Here is a 22,941-nt window from a genome sequence, read left to right as displayed (position 1 = left end):
TCCAAAAACTTAAAGAATATATAATTAAATGTTTAATTATTTAATTTTTTGAATCTTTTAATCTTAAATGCTTTAAATCTTCTAACGTAGCTCATAACTAATATGTTAGAAGTATTCAGACGAAAAGTTAATGAATTTGAATTTTTAAAATTATAAGACAATGAAAAAAAATTAATGCTAAAAGCAGATTGCTTAAATAAATACACAGCATAGACTGTGGATAGCATGTTAATTTAGAGATAACAAATAAAAAAGTAAATTTTTTATTTTACCTTTTCTTGTGTGTAGTTTAAATTTGATATTTAAAAGACTGATTTAGAATTAAGTGGCATTCAATATATTTAAACTAACTTTGAACAGTGAAAATATTTACATATGCACACAAATTTATTTATTTTTATTTATAAAATTTATTTTATAATTTTATTTGTTTATTTATTTCTTAAAAATTTATACTTCCCTTACTTTAATGATTTAAATTAAAATATTTCAAGGAAATCAAGCGAAAATCGAAATCTTTTCCTACAGAATTTTTATGTATCAATAACTGTTTAATGAAATGTGTTCTCTTTCTTAAACAAAATCTTATTAATTAAAAAAAGAGCATTCTTGCAGCAACGTAAACAACATTTAAAACTCACAAAACTATAAAATTAACATCCAAGCCAACAACTATCATCCAGATAAATTATAACAGACGATAAGCACATTTTTTTTTTCAGAAAAAAAAATTCTCTAACATTTAAATAAAACTGGGCAAAAGTTTTCTAATGATACATATGATCCAAAAATGCTAGATGAGGTGGCTTCCTGTATTAAAAAAGCGTGAGTTTGCAAATCCCCTCCCCCCCGTAAAGAGTTTTTTTGTCGTTCTTTTTAATCATCTCATATGATATACTGCTTGCACATCTTCATTAGTTGTGCTTAGGTGGTGGATTTCCATCAAAACTTTATCCCTACAGCAAGAATCCTAGATTCCAAGATCATTTACTGTTCGGAACCTGTGGCGCCATCTAGTATAGTGAAGTTAAAATAAATGTTTCGGAAGAATTTTCCTACCTTAGATATATACATAAGTGTATATATATTTATATTATGTATCACACAACAATATGAGATAGTGGAACACATTCTTGTTTCACATATGAGCACCCACGAGATTTTTTATTTTTTTTTTTAAATTGGCAAAAAAGCTCGTATATAAAGTTTAGGAAGAACAAATTCCTCAAAATCCCCAAGCTTCTGTATAACGAATATCCACTTCCTGCAAAACTGGAATATTTTTCTGAAATGATAATAAACATAGGTAATTATTTCCTAGAATTAGTTTCCAAATGATAATAATTTCTGTACAATAAATTTTGTAATTACAATAAATTTTGAAAAATTTAACATATTTACTAGATATGTATGAAAAAGTAAATATTATAAATTATGCAGATTATTTTAATAAAAATTAATTTGTGTAAATTAAAAGTTGATCATATTTTTTATGTTATTCATGTTTAAAATATAATATTAGATTTCCCTATTTGTTGGTAGCATATTTATTTTTATTGATGTTAATAAATTATTATAAACTATTTTCTTATCTAATTCTATAAATTATTAAATAATACGATAACACAATAGTAATACTTTATTTTATAATTATAAAAATTATTTATAATCATTTAATTATATAATGTATAATCATTTATTTTATAATATATAATCATTTTATTTTCATAACAATTTTTAACAATTATTTTATTTTTAACAAATTCTACAGTTTAATAATATCATTCCTAACTTTATTAATAATTGCATACTTCTAAAATCTTCTCTATACATCTATCACTCAGAATATAATTTTATAATTTAAAATTCGTTTCAAATAGTTAAATATTTCTATAATGTTTACCTTTATCTCTTCAAATGTTTCTGGACTCAGCCCTGTACTATTTAAATTCAATTTTCTTAAGCTCTTCATAGCTGTAACAACAAACAAAATAAATATATAATTGTTGATTAAAGAATGCTGTAAAAATGGTACAATGCAAGACAATACTTTAACAAAATCCAATAAAAAAATTTTAATCTAATACAAAAATGTAATGAATAGTCCCAAGATGCTTATGCTGGAAGGCATGCTCAGAGCCTGACTAAGACAGGAGCATACGCGGCGGTTGCCTCCACATCAGAGGAGGCCCCCAAATCGAATATAAAATTTATTTCACGTTTCCTTTTTTCTTGGACTTTTTTTAAGAAAATATCAGTATAGTGAAAAATCCGTCAAATTTACGTTAGCTTCTTCATTAATTTATCGTATGAACACGAAAAATTTATATTTCGTAAATTTATGACTTTCTAGGGGGGGGGGATTGAGCTAAATGTTCGCAATTACGACAGACAAATTTGGCCAATCAAAAGCCTGCATTTTTACCTATCGCAATGCTGTTGTTGTTGTAGTTAATTTACGTCGCACTAGAGCTGCACGATGGGCTATTGGCGACGGTCTGGGAAACACCCCTGAGGATGATCCGAAGACATGCCATCACAATTTTGATCCTCTGCAGAGGGGATGGCACCCCGCTTCGGTAGCCCGACGACCTGCACGCGAAGTCGAGCACTTTACGGTAGAACAGTTTAACGAGGACCAATACCGCACACCCTCTGTCCATACGCAAACTGATCAAAGTGGTCATCCACCCGCACACTGACCGTAGCCAGTGATGCTTGACTTCGGTGATCTGCTGAGAACCGTGTCTTAACGATCAGTCCACTGCGGGACTATATATTTATAGTCCCGCATATAGGGGTACCCGTTATATGCCAATGCTATATATTTACAAAAATAGAGGCTAGTGATTGGCTTATTTGAGCTATCGTAATTGTGAAAATTTAGCTAAATTCTGCCCTAATGTCAGCAAGGATATGAATTTTTTTTACAGCTAGATTACTAAGTTAACAATCAGAAAACTGCATATCGGACACTGCCTTCGTATAATGGACATAGAATCGTCAGAAAATCAATAAAATGAACAGAACGATATTTCGTCTGGCGATTGGAGGTGGGGAGGGGGGACTTTATAGCTATTTTAGTACCAGTCAATTTTCTTGTTATGTATCTATAATGAGGGGAAAAATTCAAATACCTCCATAAAGTTCGGTTCTTCATTACTGAAGTAGTAAAATCTTAGAGGAAATATTAGGGCTAAATTACTCCTCTGGGAGTGAAGCAGTGGGGGGGGGGATTTTTCCCCCGGGTCCCAATTAGGCTAAGTCGGGTCTTGGCATGCTCGATAATGCATACACTTCTTTCGCTGAACGAATTACATAAGTGGAAAAATTTGACATGTTTCAAGCGCTTAAGAACAGGCACCAATTCTCTAGACCAGTGTTTCCCAAAGTGTGGGAACAGTTTAGAGGGGGTACGCGTTCTTATGCGAAATATCTTGCAACAAAAGAAAATTTCAAAAAATTTTATTTAAAAACAAAGTTAGCCATGAAAATTTATGATTACTATATCTATTTTTTGCAGAGTTAACAGTTAATAATTAGGGGTGTCAACAGCCAGTTGTGATTTTTAACTCTTGTCTGATTTTTATAGTAAAAAGTACATTCATTTTTTTATTAGCGGTACACAGCGTTACGAAAAATTTAGAGAGGGTACACAAAAGTCATAAGTTTGGGAAACACTGCTCTAGACTCAGCAGAAGTGAATGTAGAAGCCAAAACAGATTTGATTTTTTTTTTAAAATTAAAAATTGCTAACAAAAAAATTGAAAATAAATAAAAATAAGAAAAAAAAAGCTTTAAAAAAACCGCGGTAGCCAAGAGGCAAATCAGTGCAGATAGAATTTCGAAGTGTACATTACCTAAGTTGACTGTAGGTCAAAATATACGTTTAAAAAATGCATAGAGGTAGAAATGCGAGTTTGAAGAATGGATATATCTTGAAATGCTTTTTGTAGAATCTGGGCATCATACAAAAAAATATGCTTTATTAATGCTAAACAATGAATTTTTCATCACCCTTTCTCTTGAAAAGGTGTTTATTAAACCAATGTATGCAAATTTGTCTGGTTTTTGATCATTACGAATATAAATTATTTGCTTGTTACTTCAAATGCCAAGGACATAAGTTTAAAGAACGGAATGAAATGCTATCTTCATTCTCTAAATTAAATTATTTTTTCTTACTCAAATTTCTAGCTAAGTCCAGTTTCTTCAACGCGGGTTTCGAGTCTGTTTGTTCATTTTCATAAACACTATTTGTATATTTTCTTAAACGTACATGCTAAGTTAACACCGTGATAAAAAATAAAAAAAAAATGCGGACTGCCTATTTTGAGCTCTGCCCTGGCGAAACTTTTGACTGGCATTGAATGTACTCTGAGTCGAAAGAGAAAGAAAATTCTGCTATTCCAAAATGAAACTCCGTCACTGAGGAGTAGATGGAAATGAAGAATAAATAAATAAATAAAAACGCTTTGAGTCAGTTTTCCTCAATAAAAAAAAAATTTCAGAAATAAGAATTAATCGTTTATCTCGTTTTGCTATGCATGATTTTTACCTTTCAGTATGTGTCCAAAAATAGATTGGAAGTTCAAAGATTCTTTTTTTAAAAAATAATTAAGATTATATATATATATATATATATATGATACGCTTTGAAAGCCTAAACATCGTAAGTTCGTAGTGTGGCCGGTGCTTCTTGAAAAAGATACAGGAAAATGCAGGAATCATAATATAATTTTATTAAAGTAAGGGCCAGTGCCCCAGAATGACAACCTTACATGCTGGTGGATAGGTNCAGATAGCTCTTTAGTGAACCACTGAGTCAAAGACACACTTTATAAAATTGCATCACGTTTTTTTGAAATCTTTCAAAATAGGAAAGTCGCATTGATATTTTTGATTCCTCCATCAAAATCAGAAAAATCCATCAATCAAAGAAAGAGCACAAAATTTGTATGAACAAAACCGCTATAAAAAATACGTTGAAGGTACATATCATATAAGACCAAGAATACTGGAACGAAAAAAAATATACTTTGTTGCATGAATATGCAGCAAGTATTGTTCTCTTAACATTATTTTTTTTTCAATTATTAATTTTTGGAAAGGGTCTAACTAAACTAGTCAGTTTAATTTAGAACACGCTGTAGTTTAAAACACAGGAATTAATTCTGTTTATTTCATATTTGTTCGGTCTTAAGTGAAACTTTCATTAGATATTTTCTTTAATTTCAACAACGCCCTCTCCTCTTGTTAGTTGAACATCGAATTTCGAGCTAGCCGATCATGGTTGCAATATTGCTAACATGAGCTTAAAAATACTGTAAATATATACATGCTTCTTAATTAAAGCTTTCATAACAATCATTTACTTCAATTGTCATCATTTTAAAAAAAACTAACTGTCGTGGATATATATAAGCAATATTAATTCATAATATGTTTATATTAAGGGATGCAAAAATTATTTTTAAGGATTCCTGTTTAAGTGCTTAAAATCGTTCGTATTATACAAACAATTACTCAATTAAGTTTTTTTCCCCGACCACACAAACGTATAAAAACAATATTAAACGTCATACCATTGACCATTGAAATCGAGCTCATATTGTTCAAAACCACGATTGAAAATTTAATCATAAGAACTTTTATAAAGCCAAGTCGAGGTGAGTAATTAACATCTGACTATTTCATACATAATTGCAACTACATTTTCACTTTATGGTTAAATAAAAATATTAATATTAACTCAATATTAAATTTTAACATTTGTAATAGGAATTTTTTTGCTTTTGAAATGACCCACAATAAATTATTGAAATCTGACTATTTCATGCATAATTGCAACTATATTTTCTCTTTATGGTTAAATAAAAATATTAATATTAATTCGATATTAAAATTCAACATTTAGAATAGGAATATTTTGCCTTTGAAATGACCCACTGTAAATAATTAACATCTGACTATTTCATACATAATTGCAACTACATTTTCACCTTATAGTAAAAGAAATATTAATATAAATTCAATATTAAAATTCAGCATTTAGAATAGGAATATTCTGCTTTTGAAATGACCCACAATAAATTATTGAAATCTGACTATTTCATACATAATTGCAATTACATTTTCACTTTAGGGCTAAATAAAAATATTAATTCAATATTAAAATTCAACATTTGGATTAGGAATATTCTGTTTTTGAAATGGCTCACTATATATAATAAAAAGAATAGATGAGTATTATACATATTATATATATATACTCATGCAAAATATCATTACATCAAAAAATATCAAAATTATAGCTTATAAAGGATCAAAATTGGAAAACGTTTTAATTATGGTGAGTCCCTGAAATCATACAAATAAAATAAATACCAAGGATAAAACTGGAAATAAAGTAATAGTACATCTAGTACAGTAACTAAATTGATAGTATATGATTAGCAAGAAAAAGTTTTAAAAAATTTAAGTTATGATGTATAGAGTATGCAAGCAACCAAATCAAAAAGAGTGTAAAAATAGGTAGAATAAAACAGTAAAAAATTGAAAATATGTTGTATTCTATAAAAAGAAACAAGAAAGGCATTGCAGAACAACAAGAATAAAAATTTCAGTAACCTGCAAGTGTAGCCAATCCTCCATCTGTAACCCTTGTTTCGCAGAGGTTGAGCACTTGTAAATTGGGAAGATGTTCTGAAAGTAGACGCAATCCCGTATCGTCGAACTAAAATAAATAAAATAATTTTAACAAAATGAACTAGGGTGCATTAATTTAAAAGTGATTTAAAATTTCATTATTTCCTTATTTTTTTATTCAAGGACATTAAAAAATTAAAAACATGTTCTGAATGTGGGCGCGATACTACATACTCGAATTAAAATGAATAAAATAATTTAAGCAAATTGAACTGGGAACCCTCTTAATTTGAAACTCATATTCTTTTTCATTTGTATTCATATGAAATTATTAAAAAATTAGAATTTAAAATTGTAAGAAGATTGATTCATATATATTTTTCTAATGACCTTAAAGTCGTATGATGGGCCCTATCAAAAATTCGATTATTTGCCTTTTTTATTTTTATTTTATTTTTTTTACTTTATTTATTTATTTTTTTAATTTCATTTATTTATTTGCATTTTGAACACTAAGCTGGTGGCTAAAACAAAATTATTATCATTTCCTTGAAAGTTTGATCTCAAAATAATGAGAAAAACAAACTATAATTTAAAAATCTTTTTAAATATTAAATGAATAAAATAAAATCAAAAATTTTTTGAGGAAATAATACTTTTTTAAAATTTAAATTAAAGAAAACTGAAAATGTAAATTAAAAAAATTGCTGAATTAAATAATTTAATAATGCAAGATATATTTGAAACTTAGCTTAAAAGTTTCAACTATTTAAACATGTCAGAGACTGGTGTGTTGAAAGTATGAAATACCAATTTCGTTAATTATAATTAACTTATTTTTCTTTCCATTTAGTCATCCACCTGCTGAAAATTATTTTTAAAATTATGCTCGGCAATAATCTGTAGACCAATGTCAATCTTTTTGCTTTAGCCTTATCATATGAAGACAAAATACAAATTTTTATAATTATTGAAATTATAGGCAATTCCTAATAACTCTACTCTAACCATTAAATACATTATTATAAATATCATAAGTATTTAGTTGAAAAATAAATTAATTTTAATTAATAAAAATACATTATATTATTAGAAAAATATCATAAAAATAAGACGCAAATTAAATCTTAATAATTAAAATCAAAATATAAATGTGTGTTTGCAAAACAGTACTTCATCAGGGGACTATGATTAATGATTTAATTTTTCAATCCTTTTATGTATCAAAATTGACTTAGAAAATTGAATTTATTATATGGTTAGAAAAATATCCTTTCAGTTTTTCTTCGATATAATTTCTAAAATCAAGATAATAATAACACAATTATTTTATTTAAATCAATCTTCAAGAGAAGACAAGCTTAGAATTTAGTTTATAATTTCTTCGCCTTTTCCACATTTTAATAGATGCAATGCTGAGATAAAAATTGTAAAACAAAATCTAAAGTTTTAAAGATAAAAACCTGCAAATTTTTACCTGTTTGATCTTAGCCAGAATTCAAAACAATTATAATAATAATAATTCGGTAATCTATTTTATTTAGTATATGGATAAAAAAAATTTAATATATCCTTACCTTAAAATACTAAACTATATCGTTCAAAAAGGATTGATTTGCACGACATGATTCAACTTAGCAGCCTATTTAATTATTTGATACCAATTTATATTATTGATTCCAATTTATAAGTTATAATAATAATTCGGTAATCTATTTTATTTCGTCAATGAGTAAAACAAATTTAATTTATCCGCACCTTAAAATACTGAACTATATAGTTCAAAAAGGATTGATTTGAAAGACAAGATTCAATTTGGATGCCTATTTAATTATTTGATACCAATTTACATTATTGATGCTAATTCATGTGCCAATTTATATTATTTATATTATTAGTAGAATCTCACGATAATATAGTTCAATTGGAACTCTATCAAGTGTTATTATTGTGCAATAACGTAACTATCTCAATTGTCGTTATGAAGGATAAAATTTACCTGCGTCGACCACAGGTTGAGGTAACGAAGTGATTCAAGTTTAATGAGCTCTTCTGCGCATGCGCTAGTCACTTGGGTGAACGCTAGAGATAAACATTCCAAATCTCCAAAAGAACCACTGCTCAACAGGCGGGATACGTCTGCATCCTAAAATCACAGCAATTAGTAATTAAAGTATTTCTAATTCAATCTATGTAAAAAAAAATTAAATTAAAAAAATTTTAAAAAAATCTTACAGTAGATTTGGAAGGCAAAGCGAGTTTTTTCGGACCACCCTTTTGTTGCTAAAATAGAAAAGAAAAAAATTCTATCGAACATTATAATTATAATATAGATCATTTATTAGCAAAACATTGTTTCAAAAAAATACTCTTTTGTGTATAACTGTATAGAAAAATGCATATAAATTCGCTTTCTTCAATAGTAACCTATTAATGCCCAACGATTAAGTAAAACAATCGAAAATATCGATTTAAGAAAAACATTATATAAAAAATATTCGCCTAATAGATCTTTTTTTACCTTACTTCAAAAACACTTCGTTTGACTTTAAATCCAAATAGAAATATGCTGCATAAAAGAATTACTTTTATGTGAGTTAAAAATGCATTGTAAAAAACTAATCGTATTTTTTAAAATCTTTGGAAACTGTTTATAACTTTGTGAAAATTATTTTTATGAGAGCTAATCACGCATAATACTTGTCCATTAATGTAGATATAAAATTTCACAAAAAAATTTTACTTTTCAATAAGTGTCAACATTTCTGGTAGAACTAATCACACCACAATAAGTTTAAAATAAATAAATGTTTTTATACTCTTTTAATAAAAAAACTCTTTAATACGAACGAGAAAAGTATTTTTATGTTGCGTTTCATTGTAACAGTAGCTCTCATTAAAGAAAATTATCAAATTAATGTGCATGCGTTCCTTGTTATATTGATAGAGCTGCAAGATTTTCTAAGTAAATGATTTTAAAGCTTTTCAATAGCTTCAAGAATATCAATCAAACATCCGTAATAATAAATAATTTCCCCATTTAAAATGTATTTCTAAAAATAGCAATTTTATAAATTTTAATTATAAGAATCACTCGTCGTGTTGCAAAATGATAAGAATATTGGAAATTAATCTACTTTTTAGTTATAGTTACTTTTTAGTATACTTTTTAGTTACTTTTTAGATAGTTTTTTTAATAAGATTTTCAAACGTCCTAAATCTCCCTTATAAACAATTNTAAATTTTAATGGTAAGAATCACTCGTCGTGTTGCAAAATGATAAGAATATTGGAAATTAATCTACTTTTTTTTTAATTAAGGATAGTTTTTTTAATAAGATTTTCAAACGTCCTAAATCTCCCTTATAAACAATTTACTTCGGTCTGTTACCAAAGTTGAAATATTCAGTTAGTTTAATATAGTATTTTAATATATTTATAATAAGGAGGAATAACATTCTACAGAAGAAGCGCGAATCAAATCTTCAAACAAGCTGCGTTATAAAGTTACTTTTCATAGCTCTATGTTAAAGTGAAACCTTAACTTGAAAGTATTTCTTTATAATTTAAAAAATGGAGCTCTTTATGTGGTCATGCGCTGCACCCATTGTTCCTGCTGGTCCTCATTTAATTACAGATCTGATTTTTTATTAATGAGAATATGGATAGAATTAATTAAAAGTTATAAGACACTACCGTACTTTAGATGGGGGATACACAATAATCAGCTATTTATTGAGTCAAGTACCATCTGTTGGATGGACCTGCACCTGAGGAACGACTTGCGTAGCGATGCATGCGACAGAACCCAAAATCAACCAGTCTATAGTTTGTCTACTGTAAGAACTCCCCGCGCCACAAAGTCTGAGGCTGCTGCTATGGAAACAAGAATAGCGCATTTTAGGGAGGGTAGCTTCTCTTCACTTTAGGGCTAACACCGAAGACAGAAGAAAAAGATTCCCTTTCTCTCCCTGAAACCTATCCTAAACAGTTATCCCACACCCCTACTTGAAATAGTTATACTTCGTTACCATAGTCACCGCCACGGGTCCAGACGGCTAGGGGAGTTTTTACTTTAGACAAACTATATAAAATGGTGTGTTATTGCTCTAAAACAAAGTGATCACCCATTTCCGAACAGTTCAGTTATGATTATGCATTATGATATATTCAGTGTTGCGCTATGAGTTTTATAATATCAGTCATTAGTGAGATGTATTCTAAATAAGTGACATTACTACGAGGGTACTCAATATTTTCATTCGACTGAACCTACCAGCTGTCTCAAATGCATCTGCTTCTCGCACAGAGTAGCATAGTGTCTCTTTCCAATGGAGGTACTCTGAAGGGTGGTGATGATTTGCAGCTGGAGGTCTTTGTTGTCCACTACATTCATCTCCAGCAAGGCACACAACGTTTTTTGGCACGTTTCGTCTTCCCTTAAGGCGCGCAGCAGACACGGACCCAGTTGCTGTTTGGCTAGTGATTGCAAGAACTTCCGCCTCTTGAAGCAGCAAGTGATCAATCGATCCAGCTGAAAATCACCAACAATAAAACAGTGATCGTGAAATCAACATTATAATTACTACATTTAACAAGAGGCCTAATCAAGTCATGCGCCATCTACTTTCTGTAGTCACATAAATAATTATGACGCTCGCTTCTATTGTCTAGATAAAGCTAACCTTTAAGTTTTACATAGACTACAACGACCATTTCGAGCCTTAAGATCGTTCGAATACTCTACAACCTTAATGTGGTGCTCATTTAAATCATATCATATTCATCATGATGTATCATGATCATAAATATGATATATCATTTCACTCAAACACATTGCTATAATCTAAAGTAGGGAAAATAGTTTTGAATTTTATTAAGGTAAATACATGTTTAAGTTGCAGCGAATTCGTACCGTATTATGCAACAAGTATATTGTTGCGTCAGTTTTTTCTGAGATTGTATTTAAGTATCTAAGCTCTAGTACGCGATACTCTTGGTGCTATTTAATTTCAAGTATTTTATTAGATTTATACTTTAGAGTCTATGCAGAATGCGATACACTAGAAAGTTAATAGTGACATTTTGAAAATTATTAAAATGTTTAAACTGGAGAAAGGTAGATAGCTAAATGAAATAGCTTGAAAAAAAGCTATTTTATTTAGCAATCATAGCTTACATAATTTTTGTTCAAATAGAATAATGTCGAAAGACTGAATTTATTTTAAATCGATATAGGCTATAACTGCAAGCAATAGCTTCCAACAACGAAGAGCTTATCTTATCTTTTATTTAATTTACGCTATTACTTGTAGTTATTAAGACTTAGATTATCACTTAAAATTATTTTACAATTATGGTGGATTAATTTTCAATTTCTCTCTTATTTTATTGGAGTAATATTTTCCCCAATTCCTGTTAAATTTTTGAATGCGCTAATTTGAAACGTAAGACGTATTTAATATAATTAAAACAGTCAACGATATATTATGTTTGAGGTATTAAAAAAGTTAAGAAGTGTATAATGTTTGAACTATCGGAATTAGAGACTTATAATCCAAATAAAAATAGAGCATACTTAGTGCTACACGTGAATAAAGCTGAAAAATGTGAACAACGCGCAGGTAATCAGTTTTTTTTATTAATCTCATTATTTGTTTAATTTTTTGTCCTTGATTTACATTGTTTAACTTTATTCAAAAACAATTAATATAAAAATTATTGTAACCGGTAAGATGCACAATATTTGATGTGATGAAGTAAAGACATACAATACTATCATTCAATTTTTAAATATTGTATCCTAGACAACTAAATATTGACTAAAAGTGTCAGATATTCCAGACATGTAATATTTAAAACAGTATAAACGAATAATATTTGAATTATAGAAGCATTAAAGAAATGCAATATTTGAGCTATTGAAGTAGTAAAGACGTATAATATTAGACATGTCGAAGTGTTGAATTATTAAGTATAATAGGTGAAAGAATTGTTTCGTGTAATAGGTGAACTCTCGGGACAGTATAGACATACATCTTTAATGCTCGCTTAACTTGCTTTCATAAGCTGCTTACTATACGTTACTCCTACTTTATAATATTTGAATTATCGAAACAGTAAAGACGTATATTTGAACTACCAAAATAGAAACGACGTACATCATTTTGAAATATCAAAGAAATTGAGAAAACTATCAAAAGATCTATTGAGAGAACTATCAAAAACAATTGTAAAATAATTGAGTCATTAAAACAGTAAAGGCATATAATATTTCAATAACGAAAGCAGTAAAGACGTATGATTTTTAAACTATGGAAACAATAAAAATGTAAAATTAGTTGCTAAAACAGAAAGAATAAAGTATTTTTTAATATGATATATGTAAAGTGTAAAAAAAGGTTTGGAAACAGTCAATTATCTCGAGAAACATACATTGCTTCGAAAAGTGAAACTAGATACATTCAATATTTTTAAAAACTATCCTAACTCGATATTTAACCCTCATCCCCCCAGGTATGGGGTGGAGGACAAATGTGAAATCTTAAATATGAACCTTTATTTTCCATTGCAGATTTGGATTCTTCAGAAAAAGCAATTCTATTTGAGTTATAGGTTTCTGCATTTCGCTTCACAGATAGTACTGTGACCGAGGAAACTTAAATGAGATACAAGCTACTTAAAACGACTAATTTCGAGACCCATCAAATAAAGAAGATAAAAATAGACACGTTATAAACAACAACAAAAATTTCGAAAAAAATACCAAGAGGTTTTTAGTTATATTTATTTTTATTTTAGATTAATAAGCTACAAATAAATACGTTAAAAAACATGTAACGATTTTTTTACCCTTAAAAAAATACCGAAGCCTTTTTAGTTTTATTTATTTTTATTTTCGATGGGTCTCTAGTTAATTTTTAACAGTTTAAAAAATTTAATTAACATTTTGAAAAACTTAATTTTTTCTGTTACAGCGCCATGTGTGAAAAAATACCTAAACCTGTTACTCAAAAAGGGTTACTTTTTTCTAGAGAATCCGAGCCTACAATAAAAAATAGGATTCATATTCAAGATTCCAAAATTGCCCCCCACTTCACAAGGTTGGGGGTGAAAGATAGAGTTTAGTATCGTTAGATGTCTCTTAAAAATATTGAATGGGGCTTCCTTCTCTTTTTCGATCCGATGTATTTTTCTCGAAATATTTAACAGTTTCCAAACTTTTTTAAAGAACAAGATAACAAGAACTTAATTAACTTAAATAATGAGAAAAGTATAATTCTTTATCTATTTATTTTAATTATTAAGAACTGAAAGTAATGAAACCAAATGAAATAGTTGAAGAGCCGGAACTCTTCTGACCAACTGCTACTGTTTCTCAAAGATGGCAACATTGTTTAAATTAATTAATTATTCAAATTTAGTTACCATCAAACTCCAGAGGTCACCTTCATCATCGCAGGCAACGTTTCCCAGGCAATATATATCAAGCCAACCAACTTTTTCATCTCTTACAGTAACTAGATTCTGATGCACCTGGCATCTGTCATCTTGAACGAATGATCGCATCACTTCTTTCATTTTTCTAAAAAGAAAGGATTGAATGATTTAAAATAATTTATCACATTACCACAACGGTGAGATATAATTAATCTATGAATGAATTTGTGTACTTACGATGTAAAATTCACGCAAGCCAGAGCACTGAAATAAAAATAATAATTGTTATTAATATTTTAAACTTAAGACTTTAAATCGTGACACCTTTGTCATGTTTTTAAAACTAATATTTAAAAACTACCCATAAAACATTTATTAATAAATTTAAAAAGCTTAGATTATTTTGGAGACAATTTTGAAATTAAAAATTTAATTGAAATTAAAAATTAAATTGAAATTAAAAATTCGAAGAAAAAAATCAAAGTTCTTAGAGAATTATCTTATTTTTCCAGAGATTTATCATATTTTATAAAGTTTTTAAGTTTTGCAGATAGTACTATTATAATGTGAATAAAATTACTAAAAGGTGGTGTTTGAGTGCTTTTGTATTGGATGAAAAGGCCTGTTTCTACGTTCCCAGTTCCTGAATCCAATATTTTGGAGGGATGTCTCTCTCCAAAAAATTGAATGATTCGTTGACACTACTCAAGTTCTTAAAGTTACTCGTTGTTTGTATTATAAAACTACGCATGCGCATTGTTCACATTCAAAGTTATAAAAATCAAACTTACATGAAGACAACACAAATGGATTCTAATAGATCAATTTATTTAGATTAGAATGTATGGAAACTGACATTAAAATTAAATGATTATTTGCCCACTCGCTAACGTCAGGAAGCTTTAGAAGCTAATTGGTTATGAAAGAAAAAGCTTGAATGGAAAGTAGAACAAGCTCAACTATCATCCATGGGTTAAGAATTCAGTTGATCGTTTAAACGAGATCCAAACAAAACAAGTTTTCAATCAATATTGGTACAAGAATTAAGACCGCATATACAGGCTTAAAGACTCCTATTTTGGAATAAACAGTTAACAACATTTACCATAATGACAACAGTTGGTATAGAATATTACCAACACAATAGTGAGATTTTGCTTAGAGTTAGTCTTACTTTAACCATAAAACAAACCTTATTTTGTTCTTCTCAACGATACTGAAATTGTGAAGAAATTTTCACGTATAAGCTGAGAAGCTTAAATAGCTTGATGTTAGTGTTAGAAAGAATCGTAACGCTTTTCAAAACCACTCTATTAAAACGCCAAAAACAAGAACGCTAAGAAGTAATGATAGTTTTAAATCTACAGATTCCATCAATTGAAAACTTGCGGAGAAAAAATAAAATACATAAACTTTTTTTTATTCTTCCAAAGTATGAACTTTAAAGCTATTTTACTCAAATGCAATAAAATGTCACTCAGAACTTAAATCTTTAATTGTTTTCCCTTCCTAAATTCCTGTTCTAAAACGTTCTTCTTATTAGTTTGATAAAATTAAAAATTGGTTTGAGTTGATGCAGGTGATAGATAAAGAACTGAATAATTTGAAAAGTCAGCCCAACTTCAGATTGGTATATACAAGTTATACGAAAGAAATAATTGCTGCAACACAGCTCTCAGCATGCTTAATATGAAATATAAAATATTAATTTTTTCCATTGTTGCCAGAATAATATTTTATAAAAATGTCAGAAGGTGCTTTTTTTAACATTTCATAAATATACTTACTCATCATGAAAGGGAATAGGTTGTAATAACTCAGCTATATGCACTCGCCAATCGTCGAACGTTGTTCTGAAATAATACAAACATTATAAATAAATAAATCACAACAGTACACAATGTAATATGTTGCACAAAGTGCTGAAAAGATCGTGCCACTTTAAATAACTTTTGACCGGATCCAACGGATCAAATCTATCAATCCTTTAAAAAAGTCGTATTTTTTAAATTTGATTTCTAAGAAACTCTTCAACCAATTTCACTGAAATTTGTATTTTTTTCCATCTAACATTACATTCTTTAAAATGGTGTAAAAGATTTTTACCTTACACTTCAAAATTTTTCCGATTATTATTAAATAAAATAATGAAAAATGAAAATTATTTTCCCAAAAGTTTTTTTTGCACGGAAATATCTTTGAATAAAGGAATTTAATAACTGCGTGTGAAAATTTTTCAATTCACTTAAAAATTTCTCGAGAAATGGTGAAAGACGTGAAAAATAAAACTAATATTAAAAGTTCAAAGCTTTGAACCGTTCTCCTGACCAAACTAATAGGACCATGTTTCCCAGAATGCGGCTACCCCCCATATTTCTTGGATCAAGAATCCAAATCCGTCTAAAAAAAGGTACATTTATTCAGAACAAGTAAGGTTTTGAGCTTGATTTCGCAACTTAAGACATCGTCTTCTCTAATTAATTAGCATATTGGAAGTCAACTCCTCGAGCCATTAAGATTGAGTCCTAGAACGTGAAAATCCGGCAATTAGATCAAAAGTTATTGAAGGCGGTTCTTTTTCATGATTGCGTACTGTACTAAGTTCAATACATTACTTTTAAGTAATGTAATGTATACATCAAAAGCAATGATCGTAACTTGAACCGGTAGAATAACAAGTTGCAATTGCAATCTGAAAAATCATTATCCAGCCAATCTTACTCAAAATTTGTCTGTATGCAAAAATTAATAAACTACATATTAATGTTGTGACTGGTTGAGAGAAATTAATTATATACCATAATAAGTAGTTAATTATGCCCCATAATAATTATATACCATAAATGGTGACAGGTGAATAATTTTATGAAATACCTACAAAAATTTTTCTTACCTAAGTAATCAGATATTATCTGACGTATTATATCTGAAGTCGATGGTTTTTAGATAAAATTGGATTTTGTAGTGTTTTATTAAGTTAAATTAAATATATTCTATTCAATTATACTCTTTAAAACGATTAAAGTGTTTACTTAAACAAAATAAGTGCAAAGTATATATTTAAATTGTGTTATCAATATTTACTTAATTAATAAATATTTATGCAAATACAGATAAGCCACCACCATAAATATATATTTTTAGAATACTTGTCAAAAAGTAAAATACACATGTTAGTAGAAAACGCTAATTAATATTAAAAAAAGCATTATTGATATCGGTCAAATTTCCAAGGAACTAATGAGCTTAAAAACGTCAAAACCAGTTTGATTGCCGAATGAAATTTTGAAGTACTTCCAACAGTCATCTTTCAACTCTTCTGTTTCTCCTGTCAATCAAGCAAATTTTGATGCTTTCAACCCAGCTTCCTAAGTGGTTATTCATTGTAATTCTTTAGAGTTTTTATTCCTTTTACTGTTAAATATTATTTCGCAACCCCTAATGTCTATAATTAATTTTGCTTCACTTTTACATAGATTTTGAAATTTTTTATAAAAGTTAAGGATTACAAAGTACTATATATATAATGAAATAATTTAATATTGAAATTATATTTAAATTTTTACGTATTATTTTTTTGAATTACTCTTTATACACCTGCTTTTTTTTTATCTTGTTAGCGAAATTGAGGAATAAATTTTGACAGGCAATTTATTTTTCGTTAAATAATTGAAGTCATGTTTTAAGAAAGGAATAATGCTAGCAAATGAAACGAATCATTTTGCCCATTTGCTAACCTTTTTGCTCATTTGCTAACATATTAGCCATTATCTTATGTCCATATTATGTTTTTTAACCTTTTATTCTGTAATATCCATAAATCATCTTTTCTTAGCATTATTCTTTTGCTATTATAATATTTATCTTTTCAGATATTATTCAAAATTAAAGGATCAAAACTAAAAGCCATTTTCTTATCATTGTTGAGACATTTTCATTATCATTGCTTATCTTTCATTTATTGAGTAATCTTATGATAGTAGTCAGCAGAGGACAGAGCCCACTAGTCCCATTAATTGCTTCTATCTTCTAATTTACTTCTTTTTTCCTTCGAAAACCTCAAATATTTTTTATTAAACAAAAGGTTATTTTTAAATGAAACGATTTTCTTATGACGCACTTAAAGACACTAAATTCAATCAATTAAGTCGAACAAGCGTGAAAAAATGATCTCATTCTAAAGATATATTCCTTAAGAAGCCATAAGACCTCTTAAATGTTTCAGATACATTAGTGCCAAGGCTGAATTTATAAGAACCAGAACTGATGAAATTAAAACTTAACAACAGGAAATTGCTTTGGACAGTGAAAAATGATATAAATGTATTATTCTGTTTAGTCTATTTTTAGTCCATTTTTTTCTGCCTCTATAAAAACATATCATTCAAAAAGTTTTAAATAAGTTTTAATAATTATAATCAGGTAACAATAGTTATGGATTTCTAATGTCTATATGTTTAACATTGTAATGTGCCATATAGTCAAAGCATAGAGCCACACGGCCTTCTTGAATTTATGAGCTGAAGCATTTATCGATGCCACGCGGAGCCCAATGTGTTAAAATAAAAATAAAAAGTAAAAGTTCTAAGATTTGTGTACATATTTTTTCTAACTTATTACAAAATTCGGTCAGAGATAGCTCTGTGTGCTATATGGAACTGCAAACGTATACAAATGTTTACAGCAGCATGCTTGAATGCTTACATCCATATGCTCTGATGGCGGGCTAAGCTTTGCAAATAAACAAAAATTCTCAATTGATGGCGTTCTAAGCTTTAAAAATAAACAAAAATTGCCCACTGATGGAGCTCCAAGCTTTAAAAATAAACAAAAATGAGTAAAAATTACCAAAGCATTTTGTTGTAAGCTTTTATTGGAAAACAAGATCCATGTTGGGTGTTCTGAACGGTGATTTTTACAGCCATTTATGTTTGCAGCTCCACTTTTTTGTCGACTTTTGTAAGTAATTTTGAAAATGATTTCTATAAATTTCGCATTAATATAGCATTCATTTCAACCTCTAATCTCCAATTTTTTTTCTCACAAAAACGTAAATTAGAAAACTTTAAAAAAAAAAAATCATTTTTTTTAATTTAACAAAGCTGAATAAAATCTTTTTATGCTTTAAATTGAAATACTTCGGTATGCACGCATGCTATTTTGATATCTTGAAATCACATAACCCTTTGCTGGCCCATCATGAACAAGTCGAAACTTCTTTTAAATACAAATTAGTATTTTGTCTTGCATAGTTAGAATTAATTCTTAGAATTAATTTTTTAACAAAATTAAAAATTTACATCAAAACCACAACATTTCCCCAATTATTTGTTCCAGGAATTCGTAGTGCTTTATAAGTTGGCCACGTGATATATTTTTCCCTGAACACTTTCTAAGCTCTTCCCACCACACGATTAAAATTTTTACGCTGATTTTTTTTCACTGCTATATAATATACCTTTCAATTAGCGGTAAGGAATTATTTTATAGGCAAGCAATACCTTACAACTTTAATAAAAATTACAACTGTTCTTTTAAAAAATTACAATTTTAATAAACTTTATGTCGATGCTATTCAAAGAAGTGTGGAACTTCACATGGGAAAAATGGACTATACCTTATGAATTATCTGACCAATGATAATGCAGATCAGTCATCATTTTCATCTAATTTTATGTATATGTTAGGGGGACTGAAAAGTAATGCCGTTTCGGCGCATTAAATATTCGTTAGTCTTAACCGATTCCTTTTTTTTTTATTTATCATCGATCTGGTATTGAAAGGTTGTTGCTAATGAGGGTGAATACATTATCGATTAAAAATAAAATCTTGATAAAAGATATGAAATGCACCGAAACGACATTACTTTCAGGTCCCCCTAATAGAAATACAGCATTTTCATGCATCACATTTTATATCTTCCAATAAATAAAATCTCTCCTTTATTCCGATAATTGAATATCTTCATTTCATCTTAAACACGACCTTATATGTTTCAGTCGAACACAAATAACATAGAAGTATTTGAATAAAAGAGTTATTTTTTTATCACACTTCCTGCTGATGCCTCCATATCTATAAACTGAATTCCAAACTATTCAACTATTTCAGACGACCAACCCTACCATGGTACACAGGGTTACATATGGAGTTGGGGAAAACGAATCATTAGACAGATTCGAATCAATAGAATTATTTCACTTTGGGGATTCGAATCAGTTAATTTTATCGGAATTTATTTAAATTGCAATGAATTATTGTTTTTAAATTTTAGTTGATTTGTTTCACATTAATACCATGTAATGCATAATTAAAAATTTCTCATAAAGTATTAGAGGTTATAACACAATTATTAAGGAATTTCTATCCAAAAAATTCGATTAATTCATGTACAAAAAATAAATGCGAAAAATATAGTAATGCGTTTCCTTAATTGCTTATTTATTACTACAATTAAAAGTATTTATAGCATTTAGCAACGTACACAAATGTAAAATAATATACAAACGATATGATAAATATATTTACTTAAAAGAATTCTGAAGTTTTAATGCATTCGTTCCTCTATCGACATTTGGTAAGTGTACTGTAATCTAGGCTGTAATTAGAATCTAGACTGAATAGTGTTTTGAAGCATTTGATTTGAATCACGTGATTCGTAATTGATTTGATAAGTTATTCGAATCAGTGATGTGAGTTACTCTATTTAAAGCATCACTTGATTCTAATCACTCGATTTAAATCATTAATCGGATTCACATGATTTGAATATCTCATTCAAATCATGTGAATCTGATTGATTTCTTATGATTTGAATATCTTAGTAAAATCCTTTTGTACGAATCACTGGATTCGAATAGTGATCTAAATCACTTGATTCGAATGACTGATCCAATTCGCTAGATTCGAATCACTGATTCGAATCCTTTGATTCGAATCACTTGTTTCGTATAGTAATTTGAATAACTGTATTCAAATTAGTGATTTGAATCTCCTGATTATCTCAATTCCTCACTGATCCAAATTGCTTGATTAAAAACAATGATCTGAATCGCTTGATTTAGATCACTGGTTTGAATAACTTAATTCGAAAACGCTTGCCGGACCGGTGACTTGGCCTCTTCGTTCACCGGACCTCAACTCTCTAAATTTTTAAATCTGGGGCACATGAAAGATTAAGTGTACGAGACGCTTGTGGAATTGACTGAATATCTCATAGTGAGTATCGTTGTTACCGCAGACTAAACTAGCTCACCAGTAACCTTTGTTTTTGAATTTAAGCTATTGATTCCCCACTTAGTAATAAGGTGTGATAAAAGATTTTTGTTGAAACATCCTGCATAAAAACATGCAGATATCCAATAAAAACTTTTATTAGATATCGGCTGCATATTGTCTTTCATCAAAGGGCTTAGGTATTGTGTTCCTAAAATTCGGAAACAGCGATGCCAAAACATGGATCAGAAATTCGTTTAAAAAAATGTGAAGCAAAGCTAAGGCCGGAATTTTACTATGAGTGGTTTCAAACTAACAACTCTATATTGAAAAAAAAAATCCAGAATAAATTTTTTTTAAAAAATCATTTCATTTGGGCACTTTTAAACAGATTGATTTAAATTTAGAAACATGCAAATGCATGACTTATAAAATGTAATACTTACAGTAAAGAAAAAATGTAAGTAAAACAATCTAATTTTGTCTCCCAGTTAATGTATTCTAAATCACTTTTAGTCTGGTTAGCTTCTTCCAAGAATTCACTGAAATATTTAAGGAAAAAATAACATTACATATTTATTAAACTTAAAAAAAAAACATTTTCATTTAATCGAATAAAAATATCAAAACGTTTCAAATTCTTAAATTATACATTTTTAAGAACGGCAAACTCTAATTGTGATTTTAAAAAAAATATAATGAAATCTATACTTCGATTTAAATTTTAAAAAAAAGGAACACAAAGAATTAATTTAACGTCCATTACAGCAATAATATTGTGACATAAATAAAAGTATAGAAACAAAATGAAAACTACAATCCTGTCATTACGAGATTGTTAATATCTCTTATTGAGAACCATAATGACATAAAGATATATATGTGTTAAAGATTTAGCCATAATGAGTTAACGATATATATGTGTCAAAGAGTGTTAGCCATAATAAGATAAAGATATATATGCGTTAAAGTTTTAGCTATAATAAGTTAAAAATATAAAAGTGTTTAAGTGCTAGTCACAATGAGTTAAAGATATAAAAGCATTAGTCATAATGAGTTAAAGCCGTAATACAAAAATACAAAATAGAGCTATTTATTATGATTTATAATCATTTATCAGAAATGATTTGAAATTGAATTAATAACTTACAAAATAAATGCACAGTTGATTAGGTGAACAATTGAACTGACTTTTCAGAAAATGGGAATAAATCAACTTTAACGTTTATACGTTGAGAATAGGAAATAAAGATTACACTTTGTCTATATTTTTTAAATCCCAATTTCCAATAGATGAAATATCAAACAGTAATTTGAACTGTTCGCGTCGTAGCGTTCTTACAATTAGCATTTTTATTTGCCTTCGAGATAAGATAGGCTCTCTATAGTTATTTTTTTCTTGTTCATTCCCAAATTTACTTGAAACCTTCTTCTCTGAAAACACTTAAAAAATGTCAATACTTTCCTCAACCGATATTTGAGTAATTTAATGACTTAGCAAAATAACTGTTGAATGATTAAATAAGACTAAAATAAAATAATATTTCTGTGAGAACGCAATTTTTTTCAAAAATGTCACTCAGAACTTTTTGTTTCATAGTTTATTCATCATTCGCTTAGTCTTAATATAATTTTTAAG

The 22,941-nt window shown here is 28.4% G+C and overlaps 1 protein-coding gene across 1 annotated transcript in view; it reads right to left on the bottom strand.

Annotated features, from left to right (window-relative positions):
• Positions 1-421: 421 nt before the first annotated feature.
• Positions 422-22,941, bottom strand: part of LOC107444686 (C-Maf-inducing protein) — a 66,243-nt gene continuing 43,723 nt past the window's right edge. The window contains exons 10-19 of the mRNA XM_043038702.2: positions 21,749-21,844; positions 15,875-15,940; positions 14,325-14,351; positions 14,076-14,232; positions 10,924-11,181; positions 8,884-8,931; positions 8,648-8,794; positions 6,631-6,736; positions 1,904-1,974; positions 422-1,285 (exon numbers count right to left, since the gene is read on the bottom strand). Of these exons, the coding sequence (XP_042894636.1) occupies positions 1,226-1,285; positions 1,904-1,974; positions 6,631-6,736; positions 8,648-8,794; positions 8,884-8,931; positions 10,924-11,181; positions 14,076-14,232; positions 14,325-14,351; positions 15,875-15,940; positions 21,749-21,844 (1,036 nt within the window). The 3' untranslated portion in view covers positions 422-1,225. The remainder of the gene's footprint in view (positions 1,286-1,903; positions 1,975-6,630; positions 6,737-8,647; positions 8,795-8,883; positions 8,932-10,923; positions 11,182-14,075; positions 14,233-14,324; positions 14,352-15,874; positions 15,941-21,748; positions 21,845-22,941) is intronic.

This window comes from Parasteatoda tepidariorum, chromosome 10, assembly GCF_043381705.1.
Source record: "Parasteatoda tepidariorum isolate YZ-2023 chromosome 10, CAS_Ptep_4.0, whole genome shotgun sequence".
NCBI lineage: Eukaryota > Metazoa > Arthropoda > Arachnida > Araneae > Theridiidae > Parasteatoda > Parasteatoda tepidariorum.
The sequence above is the reverse complement of the archived record's forward strand: the minus strand, read 5'-3'. Positions and strand labels throughout refer to the sequence as shown.